At 38.4% G+C, this 27,796-nt stretch overlaps 3 protein-coding genes across 5 annotated transcripts in view; 1 reads left to right on the top strand and 2 right to left on the bottom strand.

The window, feature by feature from the left end:
- Window positions 1-3,264, top strand: part of akt1s1 (AKT1 substrate 1 (proline-rich)) — a 9,429-nt gene extending 6,165 nt beyond the window's left edge. For both annotated transcript variants that reach the window (XM_034310018.2, XM_034310017.2), the window contains exon 6: window positions 1,811-3,264. In XM_034310018.2, the coding sequence (XP_034165909.1) occupies window positions 1,811-1,948 (138 nt within the window). In that variant the 3' untranslated portion in view covers window positions 1,949-3,264. The remainder of the gene's footprint in view (window positions 1-1,810) is intronic.
- Window positions 3,265-4,765: 1,501 nt separating this feature from the next.
- On the bottom strand, window positions 4,766-15,689 carry zgc:195001 (uncharacterized protein LOC567531 homolog). The gene is made up of 5 exons (XM_026917152.3): window positions 15,574-15,689; window positions 9,137-9,169; window positions 8,444-8,506; window positions 7,895-8,034; window positions 4,766-5,273 (listed from the first exon to the last, which is right to left on the bottom strand). The coding sequence occupies exons 1-5, from the start codon at window positions 15,617-15,619 to the stop codon at window positions 4,875-4,877; spliced, it is 681 nt and encodes a 226-aa protein (XP_026772953.1). The 5' UTR covers window positions 15,620-15,689; the 3' UTR covers window positions 4,766-4,874.
- A 2,618-nt stretch (window positions 15,690-18,307) lies between these two features.
- On the bottom strand, window positions 18,308-27,407 carry emc10 (ER membrane protein complex subunit 10). Of its 2 annotated transcripts, XM_026916921.3 has the most exons (8): window positions 27,247-27,407; window positions 26,431-26,497; window positions 25,357-25,469; window positions 25,006-25,107; window positions 24,121-24,305; window positions 22,506-22,596; window positions 20,716-20,815; window positions 18,456-18,597 (listed from the first exon to the last, which is right to left on the bottom strand). In XM_026916921.3, exons 1-7 carry the CDS (start codon window positions 27,340-27,342, stop codon window positions 20,729-20,731), a joined length of 741 nt encoding a protein of 246 aa, XP_026772722.1. In that variant the 5' UTR covers window positions 27,343-27,407; the 3' UTR covers window positions 18,456-18,597; window positions 20,716-20,728. The 2 variants fall into 2 exon arrangements, with proteins under 2 accessions (XP_026772721.1, XP_026772722.1); XM_026916920.3 differs by lacking the exon at window positions 20,716-20,815 and having other exon boundaries at window positions 18,308-18,597; window positions 27,247-27,406.
- Between the last annotated feature and the right edge of the window lie 389 nt (window positions 27,408-27,796).

Below are 27,796 nucleotides of genomic sequence, written 5' to 3'. Positions count from 1 at the left end.
GTTTACAGATTTTAATGTATGGTGGTTTTCAAAACACCTTAATAACACAATTTGTGATGCTCTCCTCCTCCAAACTGACATGAAGAACTGGATTAAAACTATATATTAATGCCTTTCAGAATCAGGGAATTTCATATATTCAATTTCTTTGTTTTTGTTTTTTTAAAAAAAAAAAACCTTTATACAAAATACACCATGCTCTCCTTCAAACAAGCTTCGTTGCGGCGGTGTTGAGTCGGCAGACGCGCTCTATCCGCTCACACGCTATAAAGAGCAAAACAGCATTTAATGTCTGAATTTCGGGATTAAAATAATATCATTTGGAAGCCGATACTATCTTCACAAGCAGCTCATTATGACTCAGGATATTCGAGCGCGTCACACGGCCTTGTGTGAATAAGACGAGTGTGACGCAGGCCACGGAGAGCGCGCCGACGCGCTACAGCGCTCAGCGACAGTCAGAGACGGCCGGCTGTTTGCAGCGCTGTTTGTGGAATTAAACTCTAAAATAAAGACACACTGTTTGAACACGTGATTTCTTTTTTCGCGTCTGTTGATGTATTTCGTAATTTGATCTGAGATGAAGCAAATACATTTCTCGCATTATAAAAGTTAAACTCGTGGGAATGGTTTAAATTATGCGCAATCCCCGCAATCCCGCGCCGAGATTCAAGCCCTGGGTTTAGTGTATAAATCCCAGCGTACTTTACTAAAGTCGTGTGTAAATGTTTGCGTTAGCCATTTTACAATTTTATAAAAGTTTCAGAAACGCTGATTTTCATACTAGTGTGCGTACGTTGATCAGCCGTAAAGTGTCATTACAGCTGACACAGCTGCCGTTACAGCTCATTTGCATGTAGCCACGCCCACAAAACTCCATAAAAGGTAAAGTGCACAGACAGCTGGAAGCACAAAGTGAACAATCAGGGTAAAGTCTGAAAAACAGAAGTGGAAGATATTTTGACTCACTACTGTGCCAATAGAACGATTTAATTATATAATAATAATAATAATAATAATAAATTATCCATCAGCTGAGGTGTTTTGTTTACGGCTCTGCGCAGACAGATCGGCCCGTCCTCCGTTTATACGCCGTGATTTCTTTCGTCATAAATGATTCGTTTTAGTTTTTTGTCTTAATTTATGGATTTGTTTTGGCTCGATTTCTTTATTTTTTTTATATTCTTTAATTAATGCCAATAAATAAATTTATGCTGTAAACATCATAAAAATATATTCCAGATATAAAAGTGCAGATTATACGATTTGAATTCGATCAAGTTGAGGTTTACGGTAGTTAGTCGTCGTATGTGTAAGTTTACACACACTCAGGAGCATGAGTACGATACGAAAGTTTTTCCGAATTTACAAGATTTTCAAGAAAACCAAATTTCTTGTGTAATGAACGATTGCATACGAACGATTTACGAATAAACCGGCGTGATATATGAGACCCGCTATGATGTAATTGCGGCGCAAACGGACGTCGAGCTTAACCAGCGTCCAGATTCTGCACTTCTAAGGTTTCAGTTTCTCTCGTTTATTCTAAAATATGCCATGTTTAATGGGTGTATCAAACGTCCAGGGATCTTTGAAGGACAAATGCGATAAAACTTGATGATCAGGTCCATCTGATGGGCGTGGCCTAATATTCTAATGAGCTGGCTTGAATGACAGGCTGACATGAACCTTATTCGGATTTGGCTTTTCTGTAGACTTGAATGAAAGCCAGAGGCTTGCTTTGTTATATCGTGTGTGTGTGTGTGTGTGTGTGTGTGTGTGTGTGTGTGTGTGTGTGTGTGTGTTGCAGGTCGGCTGTGCGGATCTTGATCACATCGCCGCCAGCATGAAGGCTCTTTTAGCTCCAGCAGCCACCGATGGAACAGAGATGTTCGGAGCGCTGCCTCGACCCCGACTCAACACCGGCGACTTCTCTCTCAAGCACTGATGATGGATGTGTGTGTGTGTGTGTGTGTGTGTGTGTGTGTGTGTGTGTGTGTGTGAGAAACGAATTCTGAGAGACATAACGTGAGACGAGACGTGTGTGAAAACGAACTGGGATGTAAATACGACCCGAACCTGTTATTTTTTAGACTCTGAGACAGATTTCAACATTTAATGCGACGAAAATCTTTACTAACCTTCCTTTTTTTTTTTCTTCTTCTTCTTCCCAAGGCAGTAGGAAAGACCAAGTTTGAGTTTCGAGATGTTATGGATCTGTATCGAGCTGTTCTAGGATCAGTGTTTGCCTTTTGTACGCCGTAATTGAATGTAGCTGTGTGTTTGGAGAGGAGTTGATCCTGGATCAGCGGGGAGTTCTCAAAAAAAAAAAAGAAAAAGAAAAGCTGCGTTCACAAGGATGTTTTTAGAGTTAAAATCCACTCCAGTGTGCGTTTCGGAAACGTTAATGACGTAGAGCTCGGCGATGTGATCATATGATAATTTAATATGGATATTGCGATACGTTATTACCATTATATCGTTACTCTTCTAAGTGTTGTTAGTATCGTTATGCATCTTTTGGTGGTTTAATAACTCCATATTTTGGATTTTATTTTCAGTTTTTTTTCCTTTCCTATTTTTTTAAAATAATTTTTTTTTTTTTTTTTTTTTTTTTTTTATATAACATCATGCTTATATCTTTATCGTTAAATCATCAAGCATCGCAGGGTGATATTTTCTGACATATCGTCCCACTCCTTATTTTGGGAAAAACATACATATTCATAACCATAGACGGTCTGGGGGCGGAGCTTAAATATCAGTCTCCGCCCACAACAAAGCCGTGCTGCATATCGACACCTTTTTCTTTTCTTTTTTTTTTCCCCCCATTAAAATGTCCTTGTGAACTCGGGTATAAGGAATGCGGATCGGACTTGGCATTTAATATTTTTTTTTCGATCTGTACGTGAACGCGAGTGATGACGTGAGATAAAATTCGTACCTGAATATGTTTTGCATAACGTAGCAAGCTTAACGCGGAGGACATCGATCTCGAGAATTGATGAGATCTGATGAGATCTGATTTGTTGAAAATGGAAATCTTTAGTCTCTCGTAGATGTAAGCATGAGACGACTTGTGCTTCTGGAAATAAGAAAATCGTTATTTTTCCGGAAAAATCATTAAAAAAAAAAAATCAGAAAGAGCCGGTAACTACCGAACAGTCAGCGATGGCTGCTTTTAACCTGTTCCTGTTCTGATCGATAGCTAAATCACATGCTAATCTTGCTAGCCGTGAATACAGTTTAACAAAAAGATCATTAGCGTAATGCTAGCTGGATGTTTGCTTGCTTCGTTGTTAGCAGTTCAATCGCTAAACTAAATTAGATTTCAGATGTCAGCAGATCAGTCTCATTGTCCACGCATTGCTTTTGGTCATGTGACCTTTCAAGCTGTCGTACGTGAGCAACACTAACAGAATCGGCGCGCGGTGCGTTCGTGGCCGTAGCTGATGCCGTATGAAGCTAATTTACACACTGATATCTCTGCTGATATCGAGGGAGAGCAGAAAGAGCTCGTGGAGGTTAATAAACACTACGTTCTTTAGAAATCGACACTATGCTGCGATTTTGAAGTGAATTTTTGCGCTAACACGATAACGGTGTAGTGCAACATCTGTGTTATGACTGATGACGACAGTGATGATGATGACGATGATGATGATACGACGATGTTAACGTCAGTCTTGCACATTTCACACCATGTGTTCAGTGTTTAAACAAATGTTTTGAATAAAACTGATCATTTGTTGTTGAAAAAAAAAAAAAAAAACGGACATTTCTTCAATCTTCAGTGTTCACAGCACGAGTGTCCTCGATTCTGATTGGTCCGGAGTTGTCCAGTCATTTTCTGCAATGTACTGCATCTGTAAATCGTTAAAACGCTATCGTTTCTATAGTAACGGCTCATTCACAGGAAAAAAAAATAAAGTGATGTTTTCAGTAAGGAGACGTTTATTTCTTTAACATTGATGGAAGGAGTCTCCAGTGTCAGAGCTTTGTAACAGTCAGAGGTGAAGCTGTAACTTTTTTCCAACATCTTCAGGACAGAGGAGTTTACGCTTTTGCGGTTTCTGTGTATTAACTCCGAGAGAGAGAGAGAGAGAGAGAGAGAGAGAAAGAAAAGAGAGAGAGAGAGAGAGAGAGAGAAAGAAGAGAGAGAGAGAGAGAGAGAGGGAGAGAAAGAAAGAAAAGAGAGAAAGAGAGAAAGAAAAGAGAGCGAGAGAGAGCGAGAGAAAGAAAAGAGAGGCTGGTGAGGGAACGAATGTTTTAAAGCTGCTCTAATGCAAGTGAACTTGTGGATGTTCCATAACGTTAAATGTAACCATAAACGGATAAAAAGTATGACGTGTTGTCGTTTAATTAATAAAACATCATATTCGTTGGAAAGTTGCTGTGGTGTAAGAGGAATAAAACACTTCAGCATGTTCTGTTATAGGGAAAATCAGCGCTGACACTGGAGACTCCTTCCATTCACGTTAAATACATAAACGTCGCCATACCGCGTCCGCCGTGAATGAGCCGTTACTATAGAAACCATGATGTAGAACTTAGAACGAGCGCATTAATTATAAATAAAGCTGTGATTAGCAGTACTACTGTACTGCACTACTGTCAGAGCTGCTGTTCTAGAGAATTAATCAACACCTCCTGACCAATCAGAGTGCAGAATTCAGCAGCTTAGAAGAATCAGGAGCCTGGTAGGAACATCACACTTTATTTTGCTCTTAAAACAAATTCTTCAGAACATTCAACACACACGAGGGAATGAGGGGAAACTCTTTCGAACTGTCATAAATCATCGCATTTTATTCATTGTTGCTTCTCGACCCGTGATCCGTGATCCGTGATCCGCTTCCTCGTCCTCTTCCGCACTAATCTCTCTTGCGGATCCAGCACGAGGATTTCTGTCCCACCCAGAATCCGGGCAGGAGCTCGTCCTTGAAGCAGGTTTTGTAGCGGTGCAGGAGTCTCGCCTCTCTCGGCTCTCCCTCCACCAGGTAGAAGGCGACGACGCCGGCCGGTTGGTCCACGTAGACGCCGATGGTGTTGCCGCGGTTACCGGGGGTCTCCACGCTCTCTCCGCCGTGCCAGGCTTGGTAATGAGATCCGCCCCAGCCCACGCCCCACGACGCCTCGTTCTCGCCCAGGCCGCACGCTCCGTCTTGGGCTTTACGCCCGCTGCTGGCGTACAAAACCCCGATCACCACCCAGCCTTCGTACTCCACCTCCCAGTAACCACGGCGACCCAGCAGACCCTCCTTACACACCACCTGCACGGGAGGGAAAAAAGCTTCTCAATTCTTCTTCCATACCGTTTCCTTTTCATCCCAATGATTACATAAACAACCTCAGAAGCGCTTCTCGTGCGTGATGGAGATTATGGGACGCACAACTTTCACATTTTTGTTCTACATTTACGAACAATTTTTTATTTAATAAAGAAGATGAGAAAACAGTTCCATATAATAAATAAAGCAGAATTGCTACAAACTCAACCAGTTATATATTATAGACATCATTCTCTAAAACAAAACATTTAGAGAAAACTTTTCTTCTTCTCATCCTGCTATCCCTCCATTCCATTCCACATCTCTGTTTTAATTAAAAAAAAAAGAGAATAATGTTCAATAAACATATTTTTTGTGATAGCCAATAAATATCTTAAGTCCATATGGTGTGTTTATTAATTACTTAATTATATATATATTTAAATAGTATGTTAATTTTAAATGCTGAACTATTTTTCAGATTGAACTTTTCCAAAAAATTTCCCCCCAAAATTTTACATTAATTTATGCGTCAATTAATTAAATATGCTTTTGTTTACAGACTAAAAATAAAACCAAACATACATGCTTTGGAGGATGTTAAAATTAAAATCTAAAATCTTTCATTTTCAACTTTTTTTTAAAAAACTGCTTTTCAAGGAAACAGCATGCGCTGTCAATTGTTTTTAATGTCATTTTTTGGTTCAGTGTAAAAACACTAATCTATTATCAATATTTTGGGAAATTCCTCAATAATAGTTAAATTAGGGACAGGAATGAACGTGTAAAATTTCAGGAATGCAGATAATCTAGAAATGTCAATTTATTGGTTATGAATGTGGAGAAAAAGACTTTTTTTAAAACAAAGATTTTGAAGGAAAAAAAACGTTTAAAAAATACACAAGGTGCTTTTGTGTTTCTGCTGTAGTTAGTGTGGTTTATAAAGGAAACTGACGTGTATATCAGAATGACAAATAAATTCACACACATTTGGCGGAGCTTCTTCCAAAATACAGTTATGTTTCAGGTAAAGTGCTGTTTGAAAGTGGACAAAAACAATGAAATAAGTTGAAAAAAGTTTTTTTTTTGTTTTTTTTTTAACATTTCTGCTGCTTCAGTTTAAGAGCAAACATGCTATAGATGCAATTTATTGAGAAATCTGAAAAACTCGTATCTAAAATCGCTATTTCTACCTGGAGTGACGTGTTAATAAAATGACTTATGCTCAAAACTGATCGGAACTTATGATAAATTCTGAGCTGAACTTGTAAATATTCCTGTTTTTTTTTTAAAAAGTGAAAGTGAACTTTTAGTGAAAGGCTAAAATCCTGGTTCACATACAGTTGAGGTCAAAAGTTTACATCCCCCTTTCAGAATCCGCAAAATGTTTATTATTTTACCAAAATAAGAGGATGATACAAAATGCATGTTATTGTTTATTTAGTGCTGACCTGAATAAGAGATTTCACATAAAAGATGTTTACATAAAGTCCACAAGAGAAAATAATAGTTGAATTTATAAAAATGAACCGTTAAAAAGTTTACATCCCCTTGATTCTTAATACTGTGTTGTTACCTGAATGATCCACAGCTGTGTTTTTTTGTTTACTGATAGTTGTTCATGAGTCCCTTGTTTGTCCTGAACAGTTAAACTGCCTGCTGTTCTTCAGAAAAATCCTTCAGCTCCCACAAATTCTTTGGTTTTCCAGCATTTTTTGTGTATTTGAACCCTTTCCAACAATGACTGTATGATTTTGAGATCCATCTTTTCACACTGAGGACAACTGAGGGACTCGTATACAACTATTACAGAAGGTTCAAACGCTCACTGATGCTCCAGAAGGAAAAACATGCATTAAGAGCCGGGGGGTGAAAACTTTTGAACAGAATGGAGATGTGTACATTTTTCTTATTTTGCCTAAATATCGTATTTTTTCATTTAGTACTGCCCTTCAGAGGCTACAGAAGATTGTTACATGTTTCCCAGAAGACAAAATAAGTTAAATTTACCCTGATCTTCAAATTCAAAAAGTTTTCACCCCCCGGCTCTTAATGCATGTTTTTTCCTTCTGGAGCATCAGTGTGCTTTCATGCTTTCTGAAGAACAGCAGGCAGTTTAACTGTTCAGGACAAACAAGGGACTCATGAACAACTATCAGTAAACAAAAAAACACAGCTGTGGATCATTCAGGTAACAACACAGTATTAAGAGTCAAGGGGATGTAAACTTTTTATAAATTCAACTATTATTTTCTCTTGTGGACTTTATGTAAACATCTTTTATGTGAAATCTCTTATTCAGGTCAGCACTAAATAAACAATAACATGCATTTTGTATGATCCTCTTATTCTGGTAAAATAATAAACATTTTGCAGATTCTGAAAGGGGGATGTAAACTTTCGACCTCAACTGTATATTTATATATATTTATATATATTTATGTATAAAAGTCTTAAAGTCAAGTGATCATACAGGTAATAATTAAAATAAAATAAGAATGTAATTATTATATAAAATGAAATGGATAGAAGATGAGAAGAAGAGTAAAGACGTAAAGAAAGTAGTGTTTGAGTGATAAATGAAAGGAGCATTATTTGTAAAGAAAGCAGGAATAAAAACGGACCTGAGGAGCGTGATCGTATCGTTCGGGTCGGTCCAGTACGGGACACGGCTGCTCGGACATCCGGGACACTTTAGCCCCGCCCTCCGAGACCCAGAGCAGCTTCTGAGCCGTTCTGTCGTCCAGAGACAGAGGAATCCAGTCTGAGAGTAAAAGAGCAATAAATCTTTTTTTAAAAAAAGCTCCATTTTTGCTAACATCAGTGTCGCTAATGTTCCTGGCACTAAATCCTACAAAACTGCATCGAATAATATGCTGCATTCGACTAGAGGTCAGATTAGCTCGTAAGAAAACGCCCCCTCAAGTCAAAAATTCCTACTCAGGAACTCGGGACGGTCTCGTCAACCTCGAGTTCAGCAAGTGACATCAAATCAACATGGCCGCTCCCAGCAACAGCAGCATTCTTACCTTTAAATGAGTTTAGTGTACAGTACAAGCATTAGCATTAGCTTCAGATCAATCAGTAACACTGACTGTACTGTACAGCTCACTGTCTCGAGGAAATTATACATCACTCATCCGTGTAAAATAAGGTCAGAAATCTTTCCGTACGTTTCATCAGCTCCTCTCTGGTCCTGGGTTCAGGAATATCAGCTTCATACGGCGGCGGTTCGTCTGTAACAAAGACGAGAAAAACAAACACAAAAAAATGACTGAATGCTGCTATCCTCCGAACCCGTGACCAGTTTTACTCTTGTGAAGCATCACAAGAACCCTGTGCTGTGTTCAGAGCGGATTTTCAGTGTTTTAGTGGATTTTTTAAAATATGAAATAAGGATTATTTATTAATTCAGGATGGAAACTCAAGCTAGAAACAGTAAAGAGTTCACGTAAAGGCGTGTAAGTGATATTTAAGAAACAAAAGGTCAGTTTCTACCTGAATTAAATCTTAAACAGCTTCATAAAAAGCACTTCAAACTCAGTTTCACTAATATTTATTTATTTATTTATTTATTTGCACTTTCTTTTTATCACCTCAACTACATAAATGGGGGTGTGGTTATGTAAATTAGATGTACATGGGAGGTAAATTGAGGCGTACCGTATGCATAATGATGTAAATAAGGGATTAAATGATTAATCAGCTTTTTAAACAGACTTTACAGCAGAAGTGTGACAGGACTCAGTGTCAGCTCTCACACTGTTCCATGCTGCACTTATTATTATTATTTACTTATTATTTACTTATTGTACTTATTCTTTATTCGTTTTCGGAATATTTTATGACCAGGTTGAGGTTGTTACCTGCCCGAGCTCCAGCTTTCAATCCTTTTCTTCCTGTAGTGGAGAGAATATCAGAGAGACGTGTTTAATTCATGCATTTAGTATTAGAGATGACACGATACACCTTTTTTTTTTCTTTTCTGATATCGATACCGATACTGAAGCCACGAGTATCAGAAGATATCGATATCCATCTGATATTGTTTCCTTTGTTTCCTTTTTCTCTTCCTTTTTTTTCCCCTAAACTACAAGCTTTAAAATGATTTTTTAAAATTCTTTATTTTTTAAAACTCCAGTGTTTAAAAATACAGGACAAAAATACACAGCTAAAAAAAGAGACTTAGACAAAACTACAGCTTTCACACACCAATCACTCACACAGTAAATAATCTCTAAAGTATAAACTAGAGATGGCACGGGTCTGATACCTGGCGAGAAACGGTGGATCGGATATCAGGGGAAACGTATCAGAGATCATATCAGAGATCCTGTTACACATGACGAGGATTGGAATTCAATTTGGAAAAGAAATTTATTTTAGAAACTGGAAATGTTTACATATTACGAGACTGTTTTTCTTTTGTTAGGATCGAGTTGTTTATTCTTTATTATATTTATTATATTTACACTGTTACACTGGATTTGTGTGTGAAAGAGTTTAACATGTGAAATGCTTTAGTTAAATGAAAAAAAAAAATTCAAAGCTTAGTAGTTTTTAAAGAAGATAATATCAGATGGGTATCAGCTGATGCTCAAGGTTTCAGTATCAGTATTAAAGTATAAACAACCTTAACAAAAAATACAGTCAGGTCTCTTTGAAACTTTTCCAAACCCAGTTCCCATCTTTTTCATTTATTAAAGGATCAGATCAGATTCATTCTTTTTTCCTCCCGATATCTGATTGATGGTTTTTTTGCTCATCCTGAGTATTGCATCATGTCATTGTGTCATCTCTTTAATTATTATTAATCAGAGAAGTCTTGTTTTTATATATATATGAATTCAGAACCTATATGAACAAAACATTTTATAGATATATATATATATACAAACAGTTCTGTGCAAAAGTCTTAGGCACATGTGCAAAGAAAAGCTGTAGAGCAAAGACGCCTTCAAAAATAATGAAATTAAATGTTTCTACATTAATAAAATCCTATAAAGAGCAGTAAACAGTAATAAATGAAACAAAGTCAGTATTTAATGTGACGATCCTTCGCTTTAAAATAAAGCAGTATCTGAGGTACAGTGTGTGCAGTTTTATAAGGAAATGAGCTGGAAGTGTTACTGAGCATCTTGCAGAAGCAGCCACAGTTCTTCTGGAGACTTTGACTGTCGACTCGCTTCTTTTTATTATTTTACAGTCTTACTCTTTAATTTCATTCAATGTTCTTTTTAAAACTCAAAAAACTCTCCGTAGTTGATTATTTTCCTATAACAGCAAACCACAAGTATTTTATTCCTTATTTATTCCTTAATAAAACGCTGTGTGTGTGGTGCTGTTATAGGAAAACCATCAACAACAGGGAGGTGTGATGAAGCGGAGTTACTGTTACCGCACCAACGTTGATTATTTTCCTACAACATCACGTCCCCAAGTGTTTTATTCCTCTTACGCCACAGCGATTTACCAAGCATTCTGATTTTTATTTATTAAAGAACGACACGTCGTACTTTTTGTCCGTTTCTAGTTCTCGTGGAAAGTCTGCGAAACAAGTTCGCTTACGTTATAGCAGCTATAAACAGTCGCTCCCTCACCAGCCACTCTTTTATCTCTCTCTCAAAGTTAATAAGCAAAAAAAAAACAAACAAACAAATGAGAAATAGCAAAGTGTAAACTCCTCTGTCCTGAAGATGCTTACTTTCGGAAATCTTCACCACATCAAACATTTAGTCGTTACTATAGAAACGATACCATATTCAGAATGAGCGCATTAATATAAATGTGATTTACGTCACAGAAAATTAATCAACACCTTCTGACCAATCAGAATCCAGAATTAAGCAGTGTGTGTAATTTTTTTATTCATCATCCCTTTATGTGGCTTAACAGCCACACACACACAAACACACACACACACACACAATATAGAAACATATGCTTTCATTCATCGTGATCACTGAAGGGCTACGAGTGATATGAATGTGAAGATCACTTCTCCAGAAATCAGACACTACATAGTCATGAGGACGATGAGGAACTCGATCTGTAATCAGATGTCTTTACACTTGCTCCAGCTCTCACAGACATCCGAGCGTCCATTAACTGACCACAAATAGTGGATGATGAGAGGATTCTTTCATCAGCATGGCTAGTGAGTGAAGGAATGAAGGAGGGAGAGAGGAGGAGGAGGAGGAGGAGGAGGAGGAGGACGTGAAGGTCAGCTGAGGACGCTGACAGCGTGTCCCCTCCGTACAAAATGTCCATCTTACAGGATTTCAGAGAAGATCAAGGACAGGGAGGACGGAGAAGGAAAAAAACGTCAGAAACGTGAGCTGGTCATCATGTAATCCGAACATTTTCACGTGATGATGTGAGTAATCGTAACACAAGTGACGTCATGGAAACAATACGTGATCATGTGTGAAAATGAATAGTGATGGAGGAAAAGAATGAATCATGTGGAAAAGAAATACATTTGAAAATAAATGAATCATGTGGAAAAGAAGTCGTGCACTGAGGAGAAGCTTCAGACTGGCCACTCTGCCATAAAGCCCAGATCTGTGGAGTGCTGCAGTGATGGTTGACCTTCTGGAAGTTTCTCCCATCTCCACACATGATCTCTGGAGCTCAACCTGAGGGACCATGGGGCTCTTGGTCACCTCTCTTACCAAGACCCTTCTCCCCTGATTGCTCGGTTTGGATGTGTGACCATCTCAAGGAAGAGTCCTCGTTCTTCCAAACTTCATCCATTTAAGACTTATGGAGGCTGCTGTGCTCTTGGAAATCATCAATGCAGCAGAAGTTATTCTTTAGCCTTCTCCAGATCTGTGCCTTGACACAATCCTGTCTCTGAGCTCTGAAGGCACTTCCTCTGACCTCATGGCTTGGTTTTTTGGTCTGATATTCATTTTCAGCTGTTAGACCTCATTTAGACAGGTGTATGCCTTTCCAAATCCAATCATGTCCAATCAGATGAATTTGCCACAAGTGGACTCCAATCAAACTGAAGAAACATCTCAGAGGTGATCCAGAGAAATGGACTGCACCTGAGCTAAATTTCAAGTCTCATAGGAAAGGGTCTGAATACTTATGTTAATGTGATATTTCAGTTTTTTCTTTATAAGTTTGCAATGTTATCACAAATCTGGTTTTTGCTTCGTCGTTATTGCGTATGGAATGTAGACTGAGGTGGAAAAAATGAAGGGGTCTGAATACTTTCTGAATGCACTGTATACTTTCACTTAAGAATCATTTCTCAGGACTTATTGCACTTCTGTTTACGAATCTGTCAGTTAAAAGTCCAGCTCGATTTAGCCACCAGTCACAAGAGCTCAGAGCGTTCCCCTCGTCCTTAAGCTCCAAACAAGACCAGTCTGTTTGTTTTGGCCTCGGAGCTCCTGCTTAGCATGGTTCCTGCTCCAGGATAGGGTTTTACTCCAGGGTCAGATGGATGGAAGTGATAGCACAGTGGATGCTCAGCGACGGAGATGATCTCTATAAGGCTCGGAGAGGAGCCACACGCTGAGAGGCGGCCCTCTGATGGACGTTCATCTGACACGGAAAAAAAAACGCGAATGGACAGATGCACAAACAAGAATGTGTTTTCAGCGATGTGACTCATCCGAGCCGTGCTGAGTATTTTAAACGTGACCTCGTCGAATTTGGAAGAACACTGAGCTTTCGCTGAAGGAGAGGATTCGGCTGGAGAGGAGCCAAGATGGCCGTAAATGGAGGTTAGAGATTTGAAACCGAAGATCCAGCGGAGCAAGAGAGAGAGAGAGAGAGAGCGAGAGAGAGACAGATGGAGGGAGGATGGCTGATGACAGGAACGTGTTGGCAGGATGAAGGATGTGCATGGTTGGCAGATGCAGAGCTGAGAACATGAGAGCAGTGAAACAGTAGACTCATCTCAACGAGCTGCGCATTAAAGCTGTCGTAAAATCAACACTAATAACACTCTTATGAACACTGTTCATTACCGTACATCACTCACTCCATCAATCAGTTCATAAACACTGCGTACTACAATAATAATAATAATAATAATAATAATAATAATAATAATACAGCTCTGAGTGAAGAACATTCTGAAATAATAACGTCTAACATGTTAACTATCTGTCTGTCTGTCTATATTTCTATCAGTCTGTCCATCTAATTATGTAATTATTTATCTATCTGTCAGTCTGTCTGTCTCTCTCTCTCATTAAAGCACCATTACAGCAGCAGTGTTCAGCGCTGGACCGTGCAGACAGCTCTCCACACGGATACGGTTTCTATCTGCGGCTCTTCATCGTACTTTGAGGTGAAATTGAGAAACGTGAAGCAAACACACGTTCCATCCTGATCCTGATCCCGATCCTGTTTCTCTCGTCACAGCACCGTGCGACTGCAGGACGGAGTTTTACACACAGCAACAGAAAGAAAGAAATAGCTTTGTTCATAATGGTGCTTTAACGATTTGTCATTTTCCTGAAAGCAGCATGTAAACACAGTGACACCAGGATGAACCCTGGCAGCGCTTTTCCCACACGGAGTTTATTACTGCTCCTGTACAAAGCTTTGAAATGTTCCACTGGTCCGCTTTACGTAACAAATCAAGTAGATCTGTTTATTTTTATATTAAAGAGAAAAAGGACAGCGGCTGCATTCAAGAACATCTTCATAACTCACTATTTTGCGTGTTTATAAAGTGTTTATAAAGAACTCGGCTTTCAATCAGCTGAAAGTCTGAGCACTTTTGAAAGTGATGTCATGTCAATCCTAATGCTGACTCTTGCTGAACCACTGTTCATCTGGGGGCGGAGCTTTGTGTATGGGTGAAAATAGGGGCGGGGCTCAAGGAGTAAAATAAAAATCTTATTTTCTAAATCTTATAAATCTTATTTAACTCCAGCTGTTGAACATTTAGAGACCGAATTTTGACACGTTTTGACAAATCTTACGTAACGCACCTTTACCTTAAGCAAGCTTCATGATCAGAAAATCAGAAAATTCTGAATAAGCAACATTTTATCACGATTTGGATTTAAAGCGATTCATTAGAATAAACCATACACATATTTTTAATGATTAAATTCTTTATTATCTCTTTAATTTGACTGTGGAGGCTAGTGAAAGTGTGAGAATTGTTACTCTCATCTGACTCTAAAGCTAAACACATGACGGGCCAGAGTTACTGCGTCATAAAATATAACAACCAATCACGTTTCAGTATGCAAATCCTGGTTCACCAGGGAGAAGGGGGCGGAGCATGTAGAGTTGGGAGTGTTTCTAATTAGCATTTTGTTACTTTCTGGATTTGTTGACACAGTCATATGCTGCTTCTGTGACTGTTTAGTTATTTTTTTTTTATTTAAATTCATATCCAATATAAAAATGTGATTTAAAAACATCATGCAGTTCGTTTTAATTTATTGAATGGTTCATTCATGGGGAAAAAAAATGTGTCAGAAAAAAAATCTGAAATTAAATAACTAGCTTTGTTCATTTCATCATTTAGCGCAACTTCAGGATTATGTAATAAGGAGAAAAAAAAGATTTCTATGAACTGAATATATAATATATATATAATAATTATGGTTAGTCCAAAATATTAGAGCTTAACAAAATATATTCATTAGTGTTGGGAAAAGTCTATATTTAAAATGTATTTTTTCAATTCTACGTTTAGCTATTTTTTTTTTTTTAAAACAATTATCACAGAATAAAGATAGATAGCAACATGCAGCACATTTCAGTGTTTAAGATGCTAAAGGTTTTTTTGAATTTCAGTTTTACAGGTTGAATAATAATAATAATAATAATAATAATAATAATAATAATAACTAATGCTCTGCTACACAACATTTAATGATGTGATGATGTGATTATTATCACACACCCTCCAAAGGGGAAGAGAGTTCTATACCCATCGATTCAGACCATTTATTGTGATTTTTTTGGTGATAAAATCAGAGTATTTCATCTAAAATAACCAAAGTATCTTCATATTCGCCTCAGTGACGATCAGTAAGAATTATTTTGATGGAAACAGAGCTCCAAAGTTCTGCCTCAGGAATCTCTCAGAGATCTCTCAAGAATCATCTTGATGATTTTTAAACATTTTTATTTCACCTTGTTCGAGTCAAATGATAGGAATATCACCTGTGTAATATGAAACTAAAAATGTGTGTGTCTGTTGCTGTAATTCCTAAGCCATGAAGAAGAGGAGGAGGAAGAGAGTTACAGATAATAAACGAGAGAGATAGAGAGAGAGACACACAGAGAGAGAGAGAGAGAGAGATAGACGGCTTACCTGCTTTCTTCAGCTCAGGCATGACTCCGTTGGTGTTGATGGACATGATGATGGTTCTGCGAGCGAAGGTCTGATCTGCTTCACACACATCACCACCTCTCTCTTATTCCCTCAAGCAAAAAAAAAAAAAAGGGAGGGGGGGGTAGTTGCAGTGTGTGTGTGTGTGTGTAGGGGTGTATACATTACATTTAATCCTGCCATGTCCCTTAAAAAAAACAAAAAAACAACAAGTCACTCAAAAGGCACGGGACTAAAATAAAAGGTACACGATGTCCTCACCTGAAATATAACCGTGTTTAGTTTTGCACTGGACGCTAATGTGGCTAACGAGCAGCGGAAGCCTATAGCTACCAGTTTAGCACTCATGCCAAGCGCATGTCTACACTGAGGTAAACTAAAACTGCATTAAATATCACAAATTGATCGACTAGATGCATTTCACGGACAATCTACAGCCCCTTGCATAAGTTTTCACCCCCCTTGAACTTTATCATAATTTGTAGGGTTACAACCTGGAACTGAAATGAAGTTAACTGGGATTCTGCGTCATGAATCTACACGAAATAACTCAGAAGACTGAAGACATGGTAACGGCTGCAAAATTATTTACAAATAAAAAAAAATAAATGTCATGATTGCGTAAGTATTCACCCCCCGTTGCTGTGAAACCCCTAAATCAATCTGTAAACGGAGTTGTCCTGTGTGTGATTAAAGTGTCACATGATCATTTATAATTATAAATACATCTCTGTTCCTGGAAGAACCTGGAGTTTGTTAGAGTATCTAACGTACCTAAACAAACAGCATCACGAAGACCAAGAAGCGATCAAAACAAATCCAGGACAAAGTTCTAGAAAAGTAAATCAAGTCAATCAGGGTTTAAAAATAAAATCCACGACTCTGCCTAGAGGAGATCATCCACCAGGTGAAGAGGGGATTAGCCGGAGAAGCAATCAAGAGGCCAAATTTAGCAAATCTCAACACGATGCTACCACCACCATGCTTCACAGTGTGCATGCTGTTCTCAGGAAGGTGAGCAGTGTTCAGTTCTTGTCAAGCACTTTGGACAAGGCCAAGAAGTTTAATTTGGTCTCATCAGACCAGAGACTCTTCCTCCACCATTACTGAATCTCCAAACAGGATTTCTTTTTCTTTCTTTTTTCTTCTCACGTCCAGCTTTGTGGAGCGAATATACATATGTGACTTAATCTAATATATTTATGAAAACTTCTCATTTATGAAACCAGAAAAATTACCTGCCAAATGATACAATTTCTAACTTGAAATGAAATTAATACACATTCTAGCAATAGACTCAACAATCTTACACTCCACACCTTTCCGCACAGGAGACACTCATTAACTCAGTAAAGAGCTAAAAAATAATAAATACACGTATCGTGTGTGAGATAATAGTTATCAGTGACGATGTCTGTGTGCTGCGTCTTCAGTTTTGAAGGCTACAAATGATGTTGAAAACCAAATATTATTTATAAAACCATGAAGATTCAATTTTTGAACACCGCATTAGTAAAATCCCACTTCTGATTACGTAACGTTTCGCTTTTAAACCGGAGCTGTTTATCAAAAAGAAACACCAGTTGTTTCCATGAACCAAAAGCGGCACCGTGTCGGGGAGGGAAGAAGGGTTTAACGGGTTCGATGCTGAGCCAAACCCCCTGCGGCTTTTTCTGGGAAGAGCTCTTTGGTGTGGAGTCCTGAGTCTGAGTTACACACTCTGTCCAAGCTACACACACACACACACACACACACACACACAACAAACGAACAGCCCAGCTGAATAAAGATATATTTATTTTCCAAAATTCTCTTTCAGGTGAACGCCGAGAGCCGACTCACATGTTCGTGTCGGTTTCTTTTTTTTTCCTCGGTAAATGTAGGCATTGCTATTACTCTTTGTGGTGTAATTTAATCAAAATGCTTCCATGGAAATTTTAAATGTCATGAAGCCAAAGAACAAGATTAACTCGACACCGAGGGTGTTGATGGAGATGCCTCCGACGCCAACGAGTCTAGTTCTCCTTGTTACTAATTTGTTTGCCTGAAATACCCTTAAAATAAACCCTGACCATGTTCACATCAATGCCAAACTATAACCCTGTGGTAGCGGGGATAAGTCCTTACTAATCCTACAATTAACCGCTTATATTTAAGATACTGCACTAACAAGAATTTCCTCCAGATGGACCGAGACAGACGGATGGACCAGAAAATGGGCTTCGAGTTCCTGAACATGAACGTGTACGCAACGTCGCTGTATGACAAACAGGAAAAAAGCTATTTCAGACATTTGACCTTGCTGTGACCTTGACTCTGATTGGATCAGCTGCAGTACCCAGTGACAGAGGCATAAAAACGATCACTAACCAAGTCGCCGTTTTCAGCTTTCGGTGAGCTTTGCCTTTTATGGAGTTTTGTGGGAGTGGCTAAATATAAATGTACGCAAGTAAGTACGAAGAAAATCTGCGACACTTTCTTAAAGCTGGTGGGGATTTTTAGTTCGAAAAACATTTACACGACTTTACTGAAAGATCAATAAATGAAGCCCAGTGTTTGTACACGACTTATTGCAGTGCATTGTGGGATTGAAAGAGTACGCTGGATTTTCTCTAGTATGTTAGCAGTAATTTGTTAATTAGCTAACGATGTTATTAATCAGTGTCTCGAGAACAGAGCACTAGCACTTCGTCTACACACAATTAGCACACTCGGATCATTTCAGCACATTTTATTCAATGAATCAGTAGTAAAAACAAAGTGTGTTAAACTCCTCCAACATGATGTTCTTAGTTTATTAGCATGTGAATTCTGCGTTACGTTAATTTAACATTTCTTAAGTTATTATGTACAATTTATAAACCAATAGCAGCAGAACAGCAGTCCCTGTTGCCATGGGAATCATCGCCCACCGCCACTGGCTGCACCGCCGCTAGCTCCGCCTCCAGACTGATCTTGCGCTCCGGACATCATCAGGAAGAGGACGAGAGGGACGATGTACATCCACTAACGAGGAGAAAGAAAAGAGACACAGACGGAATTAACGCTTCTGTCTGATCTGACGTCTTTACTGAGAGAAAAAGATTCAAGATTCGTTAATTATTAAAACATCGTCGATTAGCGCAGCGATTTCGCACGAGATTTGATTAATCAGGTGTAGTTTCTTTGCGTGACACCTTCAGTTTCATCCCCATCATCCAACAGTGTAATGGATCACAATGGACATTGTTAGCATTACACAGCTAAATGTGTAGCCCCGCCCCCATATAATCAACATGCTGTCGTTATATGACTGTCGCTATGGTTACGTCTCGCTTCCGATGACGTGAAAATGCAGGTCGAGCATGAACACGTATTTATAATAGCTCTCATGGTCATGGCACATGAAGCAATATATATATATATATATATATATATGTCTGAGAAATAACAGACACCTGAATCAGAAATAAGTATTTTTTCTGGTGTAAAGATGGTGAAATGTTTATATCTCTTTCTCCAAAAACCCTCCTAAAGTATTTATTATACACATTATTAAAAGACACTGTGGTGATGGGACTGAAGGTGAATAACGGAGGTGAGTGAGGTGAAAGAAGTTCAGAGAGTCGTTCAGAGAGTCATTCAGAGAGTCAATCAGAGAGTTGAACAGTGTCAATCACAGAGTCGTTCAGAGAGTCGTTCAGAGAGTCGTTCAGAGAGTCATTTAGTGAGTCGAACAGAGAGTCAATCAGAGAGTCATTCAATGAGTTGGTCAGAGCGCTAATCAGAGAGTCGTTCGGGGAGTCAATCAGGGAGTCAATCAGGGAGTCAATCAGGGAGTCAATCAGGGAGTCGTTCAGTCTCAGGAACAGTTCTGGTGCTCGAGGTGTTTGATTAGAGACGCGAGTGTGAGCGATCGCTGATTTCCAGATCCATCATTTCACTCTGGTCAGTGTGCTGCTTAGTTAATCATAACACACACACACACACACACACACACACACACACACACACACACACACACACACACACACACAGAGCGCTTTTCCACTGGACACTGTGGCTCAGCAAATCACCCACAATCCCCCACACTGTCACCATCTCCAGCACCAGTGAGCCGTGCTGAATTTGGTTCACTGTCTCACTCAGGTACCGTGTGGGCGGAGCCGGGACGTGTGGGCGGAGCTAAACGAAACCACAGAAACCGATCTTATTTTCACGAGAAGAGTTAAGTGATGGACACACACACACACACACGCAAGCAGGATTCTGGGTTCGCATTTCTTGCTGAGCCGCTGTGTTTGGTGGACAAACGCTTAAAGAGTGTGAACATTAAAATGACGGCAGAATGAGACGAAACACACACACACACACACACACACACACAGAATCAGGTTAAAAAATTCTGAGTCCACTACCAAGAACTGATCTTATTTCATCTGCTATTTACTGACTGAATAATAAAAACATGGATTTTTAAAACATTATAAAACATTTTTTATGAATATCTTTTTTATTAGAAGTACTTCCTCTGCTTTGGTATTTATAATTTTATTTTATTGTTACTACTGAACTGATACGTGCTCTATAAATAAACTTTATTATTATTATTATTATTATTATTAATGAAGTCACTAATTAATCTCTACGTACTCTTGAATAAAGTGTAAAGTTGATATATTATAACAATTAGCATTTAATTTCGAGGTATTCTTAAATAATGAATATTATTGTAATAAAAATTAAAAAAATCTTAAATTGCTATATTGTTTAGATTCTGCTTAATGTAGATAAAGACGTCCCTAAAAGAGGTGGAGATTCTTCTGCGTCGCCTTTTAAGGTAACTCGGGACTCTGTTCTGACCGGTGGGCGGAGCTAATTTCTGGCCCGGAATAATCTGGAAAAATATAAACAGAATCCTGAAGTAAAGACTCCAGTGAGATCGTCTGCAGGGAAAATATTCCCGAGTTGTCTTTGTTCTCCGTGAATCTGTGCGTTTATTACAGATTTATTACATACTGCACCTTGAAAAATAGATGTTTTTCTCCTAACTGATGAGATAAAATCAGCTCTTGTTGTTTCTAAAGTGCACTCAGACTTTTTGCCCTGAACACAGCGGACAGAGTGTGTGAGGGACTTCGGTACTTGGTCGTGTGAATCAGCTCTGCTCTCTGGCGCCCCCTGCTGGGGGCTGCGCTGAACTGGTGGCCATGAGGAACACTGCGCCTCCCAAAATCAAATACCACTGCAACACACACACACACACATACACACACCAGCACAGAGTCAACACACACACACACCAGCACAGAGTCAACACACACACACACACACACACACCAGCACAGAGTCAACACACACACACACACACACACACACACACACACACACACACACCAGCACAGAGTCAACACACACACACACACACACACACCAGCACAGAGTCAACACACACACACCAGCACAGAGTCAACACACACACACACACGCACAGAGTCAACACACACACACACACACACACACACACACCAGCACAGAGTCAACACACACACACCAGCACAGAGTCAACACACACACACACACACACACACACACACACACACACACACACACACACACACAGGCACAGAGTCAACACACACACACACACCAGCACAGAGTCAACACACACACACACACACACACACACACACACCAGCACAGAGTCAACACACACACACACACACACACACACACACACACAGAGTTTGGGAATGTTGAAAATTAGCACAGTAGATGTTACACACTTACACACTTAACCATCCACACACACATCTAGTTCAGTTGTCTTAAACAAACAAACAAACAAACAAACAAACAAAAATCTAGAAAACACAGAGTTACTGACCAGCGTGAAAAACTTGAAAAAGCAGCATTTTGTGATTTTAGCGCGAGCTCCGTGTCGATGTTAAAGCGTGACGTTATAGAAAGAGAACATTTCTAGAATCATCACTGACTCGGTGTTCAGGAGCTCGAGGGTCAGTGAGACGCTGAGACGAGTTTCTCCAGCAGCGCTGCGAATCTTCACCTGATTCGATTCTGATTCACACGATGACGATTCGGCTCTTAAATGATTCTCGATTCGTCTGTAGAGCGTCGGATCGTCCTACGCAGAAACGCTGCGACAGACTCAGTCATCTTTTTCTGTCCAACACGAGCACCTGCTCTGGGGTTCTCCGGTTCTCCACAAGAGATTTTCCTCCGAGTGGGTTTAATCTTCTCGCAAACTGCAAACGTCTCGTCAAGCTATTCTTTCCTCTCCGTCAAAAAACTCAAACCTCAAAGTGTTCCCAAAATTCAGCTTTTTAAAAAAATAACGTAATCACTAATATTTTTTACTACTCGTCTTTTCCGATGACATTTTTTTTCCCTCTCTCAGATTTTGAACATTTACGCTACTTGTAGCTTTGCGGCTTCCAGAATTGAGCGAAATAAAAAAAAATTTAAAAAAGAGTTACAAAGTCTTTCGAGAACTGTTTCTTTTTTTAAATACTCGATGGAGAATCTTTCAAGAAAGCAATGTCACACACAGTACATCATATAAAAACCAGTGTTTCCCCCCACCCCTACTCTCCAGCCAATCAGAATCACGATCCTGCGTGAACAGGAAGTACTACATCCACGATCGAGATGCGGGGAAGAGGCTAGCGGTCAGCTAGCAGTTACGATGTCTTGTATCTGTAGTAGTGTTTTGGTAACCGTTTATCCGCGTGTGAATAACGACAGAATAAATTATAACGCTCGCCGATCATCTCGGTTTGTCCCGCGATCGCTTCGCCGCTCGTTACGCTGCGATAGAAAAAAAGCAGCTCTAAATACGATGAATACTGAGGCTTTGCGAGGACGTCGTCGACTCATCACGCAATCTACACACGTCTTCAGATCCAAACACTCACGTATTTCGCGAAGAAGGATTTCTGCTCCTGCGGTTTTCCTTTCTTGTCCTGTTCCTGCTCCATCCTTTCGATAAACAGAGCCGTCTCAGGGCTGGAGGACGGAAACACATTCACCACTCGGATGTTATTAATCACTTATGGAGGAAAAAAAAAACATCTAGATTTAACTCAGAAATGATTTCAGAGTAAACAGTAGGAGTGGGACGATATGACAAAAATATCACATCACGATATTTCAAGCCATTTCTACAATACACGATATATCGGTTTGCTAACAAAAACTTTCCAGCAAAACAGTCGTGTTCAATACTAAAATTAAAATAATCCTTTATTTATTGCTGAAAATAAAGAAAAAAACCTTCTTAATATATTAAATTTAAATAGCAGAAAACTTTATAAAAAAAAAAAAAGTTAAAAATTTAGAGATGACATGATGACACTTTTATCTTTTCCGATACTGAGACTGAAACCTTGAGTATCGATTTTGATTTCCATCTGCAAATGATTTTCTTTAAAAACTGGAGTTTTAAAATAATTTCCTTAAACAAAAAAAACAGGAAAAATACGTAGCTAAAAAACACAACTTGCACAAAACAAAAAAAGAATAGGATAAAGCATAAATATTGTATTATCAATCAATATGAAAACATTTCCAGTTCTGATTTTTATTTTCCAAATCCAATTCCATTTATTTGTTTAGGATCAGAACAAATCTGTTTCTTTGCTCTGATGTCCGATCCACTGTTTTTTAGTGGTACTGATCCTGATATCACGATATTTTAAAAAAGTATATTGTGGTATCATTTATCATGATATCGATATTATAGTGTCATATCGTCCAGCTCTAGTGAGCGACCAATCAGTGCAATGCAGGTCAAATCCAAAATTTCCATGTAGAGGTGTGTATTTTATATATTTAAATATTCCTGGAGTATTTCTGGGATTTTAGTCTGAAACTATAAAGTATATGTGTGTGTGTGTGTGTGTGTGTGTGTGTATACACACAGTACTGTGCAAAAGTCTTGGCACCCTATTTTGTTTAGTACAAACTTTGTTATAGATGTTTATTTTCTGACTTCTACATTATTGATTCAGTACAAAAACATTTTAGATTCCAAACATTAGTTTTCCAGCACAAAATGAAATGTTACAGAAAAATGTTTGTATGTCAGTAAAGAAAGCAGCAGATTCCATAAGAGACACTTTTCAGATAAAAACATAATGAAGGCTGCTGGGTTTCGCTGCAGAAATAAGAAGCGAGTCGACAGTCAAAGTCTCCAGAAGAACTGTGGCTGCTTCTGCAAGATGCTCAGTAACACTTCCAGCTCATTTCCTTATAAAACTGCACACACTGCACCTCAGATACTGCTTTATTTATTTAAAGCGAAGGATCGTCACATTAAATACTGACTTTATTTCATTTATTACTCTTTACTGCTCTTTACAGGAGTTTTTAAATGTAGAAACATTTAGTTTCATTATTTTTGAAGGCGTCTTTGCTCTACAGCTTTTCTTTGCACATGTGCCTAAGACTTTTGCACAGAACTGTGTGTATTAAAACGAGGCATGTGTAGTGTGTGTGTGTGTGTGTGTGTGTGTGTGTGTGTTTCCTCACGCTGGTGCGTTGACCGGCGCCATGACGCTGATGGTGGTGTTGAACGTTTCCAGGTCCACGTCGTCCTCGACCTCGGCTCCCCGACACGCCCCGGGGACCGTCACTATGGAGACGCCGATGATGGAGCCGCTGACGTCGGTGTGCAGCGTGATGACATCACTCAGGTGCGACTCCACCAGAGAGCACTGAAGGAGGAAACGGAGAATTGATTCAACGCCTCCGTGAGTCAGTGCTGAACTTTTACACAGATACAAATATATCAGAGAGTTTCAGGAGAATGTTTAACGACTGGGATAAGCGGAATTCAGAAAAGGAAGAGACGGAGCGAAAGAGTGGAGAAAAAACTGGAGAGGAAAGAAAAGAGTCACATAAAATAAACAGCAAGAGACCTGAAAAAGTTCTTTAACAAATTAATTAATTAAAAACAAATAAATGATGATAAGTTTGTAATAAATAAAAAAAAACATTATAGTTAAGGGTTACAAACTTTTGCACTCAGCTGGACGTTATTATAGAAAGAGAAAATAAGAAATAATCAGTAAAAAGTGTGGAACATTTAAAACCCGGAGGGGAGGGGAATAAAATAAAATAAAATAAAATAAAAAATTTAGGAATTTAAGGAACAAAAAGAAAGAAAATATATTAAAATAAATTTCCAAACTTTAAGGCAGAAAGCCTGAAGAAAAAAGAAAAATAATAAATAAAAAAACAAACAAAATTTTATATGGATATAATTTTATACGCAAAAATAATAATAATAATTATAATAATAACAACAACAACAACAACAACAACTAAGCAAGTAAATAAAATAATATTCATTATTTTAGGGGCACAAACTTTTGCACGCTGCAGTAGATGATTATAAAAACTCTTCAGACTTACGGCTCTGACGAAGGCACTCAGGTGGCCGTCTGACTGTCTGTCTGACTGCAGAGACGCACGAGGAACTCGGATCCTGTACAGACCGTCTACAGCCGCTACGTCCTGATCTCACACACACACACACACACACACACACACACATTATGTTTTCAAATAAGACATGACAAAAAGAAAAGTCATACACTTTTTTTTTTTTTTTTTTTTTTTTTTTTTACACGTTTTTGTTTTTTTTTTTTTCTTTCCCAGTACGTATTGTTGGGAAATATCGTGCATTGCAGGAAAGCTCTGGAAAATCGTGATATGATATTTTTGTCGTATCGCTCCACTCCTCGTTGTGACCTTGTCTCTGACCTTGAGTAAACTCCTGTCCTTCTCCGAGAGCTCCATCTGAGACAGAGCCACGCTGTTCTCTCTCCCGGCCTTCAGCTGGATCGTGCCACGAGTCCGAAACCTGGGCACGTCGTCTGAGAAGACAAAAAAAACCCCATAAACAATAAAAACAAATTACATCAATACCACAGTGTGTGTGTGTGTGTGTGTGAACGTTATTAAATCATTTATGCATCACACTGTAACGTTCTACTCTCTACTCAGCTGCTACTCCTTATGTTTACATTTACAGCAACTTATATTGTTACTCTTTTGCACTACTGATTCCCTTTCTTACAAGAACTGTGTACTAGTCGGAGCTGCAGTGTATCTTACTGTCCTGTTTTACAACACCGCATTACTGTGATGCTCAGATGTGCAATATTTTATAATTTTACGTAATTTTATTTCTTACAACACCGCATTACTGTGATGTTCAGATACGCAATATTTTATACATTTTATATAATTTTATTTCTTTTATTATTCCTAAGGGTGTATATATAGTTATAGTTTTAACGTTTCTTTCTTCCTTCCTTTTCTTTCTTCCTGCACTTTAACTGTCTGTGAGCTGCTGTGATAAGTGAATTTCCCCACCGTGGGATCATTAAAGTTTATCTTTATCTTATCTTTATCTTATCTTCTGGTAGTCATTGTACTGTCTTGTGCTGTTTACACGTCTGCACGTGCACTTTATGTAAAAAGTATGTAGTCTCTTATAGTTCTGTGTTTCTTTTATGTAGCACCATGGTCCTGGAGGAACTGTGTGGTTGAAATGACGATAAAAGCCACTGGACTTGACTCGACTTGAGGATGTGGCAACCTCATGCACTGGGAGTTTCTCTTATCCTTCTTATTATCTTTATCATCCTTGTCATTTTTCATCCCTGTCATGATTTCACCCAATAATAACCCTCGTAAAGAGATCAGAGATCACCTAGTGCTTGTTTATTTTTATTTATTTTTTTACTTTCTCCCACCAGATGTGATAATATTTACCCAGAATCCTCAAACTCTGATTTTTCTCTCTGATTGTGAGCTCAAGCCTAAACTCACCCACTTCGAACGAGTGCTCCAGCGGCACAGAGAATCCGGCGAGGTCCGACTCCACGCCATCAGACCCCTGCACACATTCAACACCAAATCAGCACATCATCGTTTCTATAGTAACAACTCATTCACAGCGACCAGACGAATGATGATCCACATAAACTGATTAAAGAATAATCACTGATAACGCTTTTTTTGCGGTTTCTCTATAACGTGACAATCTGCGCTTTTTTTTTTTTTTGCAAGAGAGAGAAAAAAGAGAGGCTGGTTACAGCTGCTATAACGTAAGTGAGAACAGGAACTGACTTATTTCCTGGACATTCATTAACATTAAATGTAACTATAAATGGATAAAAAGTGGTATACTGTGGTATAAGAGCAATAAAACACGTTAGGACACGTTATTATAGGAATATAATAAACTTTCACGTGGTAACCACGTATTTTATTTCTTACATAATGTGTAAAGTGATATTAATATTTAATAGTACAGTATAATTTGATCACGTGACCAGATTAACTGATTCATGTAATGAGACACAAACGTCACATCCATATTAAAGAGATTATCTATAATGTTATATTAATTAAATAAAATAGGCATTAGAAGAATATGTTACTTTACATTTAGAAACATAGTGGAAGTTATTTTTTCCTTTAAAAATGCAGAATTTCAGTATAACATAAATAAAGACGTTAAACGGCTAACGTTAGCCGACTAGCACAGACTGACATCCCCAATTTCACTAATAAATATCCGGTTTATTTTGTAAAATATATATCGATTTAATCCACAGTATATTTTATTAAACACTCACTCACCCTTCTGCCATTATTACAATCCCCAAATTCTGAATAAAACCCTATAATAGTCGTTAAAACAACCACTGCAAAGGATAAGTATCCCGTCGGAGCCATTTTGCCGGTGTGTGCGCAGGAAATTGCGTAATGACGTACAGCATAACTTCCTGAAGATCCCGGAAGTAAAGTTCTCTATGGAAACGAAATAGCGGCTAAATCCATAATGGCTCTGTTTTTTTTTTTTATTATTTAGGGCGCTATATATGTAGAGTGAAGAAAACATGAATTAACAGAATTAATAAAATAAACAAAATTAATTCTCTAATGCAGTTTACGGTTCACCCTAAATATTTAGTTTGTAATGACAGAAAACAAAACAAAACAAAACAACAGCAACAACAACAACAAACTATAATCATAGTGATATTGTAATCCCAAATCTGTTAGTTTTATGTTGCTGGACATTGGATTTTATGTTGTTAAATATACTATTATTATATATTTATAGTTTATATTATTAAAGTATACTAATTTATATAATTAATAAGTAAATAATATGCTGTTTTATCAA

This window comes from Pangasianodon hypophthalmus, chromosome 13 (genome assembly GCF_027358585.1).
Source record: "Pangasianodon hypophthalmus isolate fPanHyp1 chromosome 13, fPanHyp1.pri, whole genome shotgun sequence".
Classification (NCBI taxonomy): Eukaryota; Metazoa; Chordata; class Actinopteri; order Siluriformes; family Pangasiidae; genus Pangasianodon; species Pangasianodon hypophthalmus.
This window is presented reverse-complemented; position numbering and strand designations above follow the sequence as displayed.

Excerpts from the sequence above, each read along its gene's own strand:
- zgc:195001 (XM_026917152.3), bottom strand. The coding sequence starts at position 15,619 with ATGTCCATCAACACCAACGGAGTCATGCCTGAGCTGAAGAAAGCAG. Across the intron at positions 8,035-8,443 it reads CAGAGAGGAGCTGATGAAAC|ACTGGATTCCTCTGTCTCTG; the intron begins GTACGGAAAGAT and ends TTTTACTCTCAG. Across the intron at positions 5,274-7,894 it reads GATACGATCACGCTCCTCAG|GTGGTGTGTAAGGAGGGTCT; the intron begins GTCCGTTTTTAT and ends CCTCCCGTGCAG.
- emc10 (XM_026916920.3), bottom strand. The coding sequence starts at position 27,342 with ATGGCTCCGACGGGATACTTATCCTTTGCAGTGGTTGTTTTAACGACT. Across the intron at positions 24,306-25,005 it reads TGAGTGCCTTCGTCAGAGCC|TGCTCTCTGGTGGAGTCGCA; the intron begins GTAAGTCTGAAG and ends TTCCTCCTTCAG. Across the intron at positions 18,598-22,505 it reads AATCCTTCTTCGCGAAATAC|TGGATGTACATCGTCCCTCT; the intron begins GTGAGTGTTTGG and ends TCTCCTCGTTAG.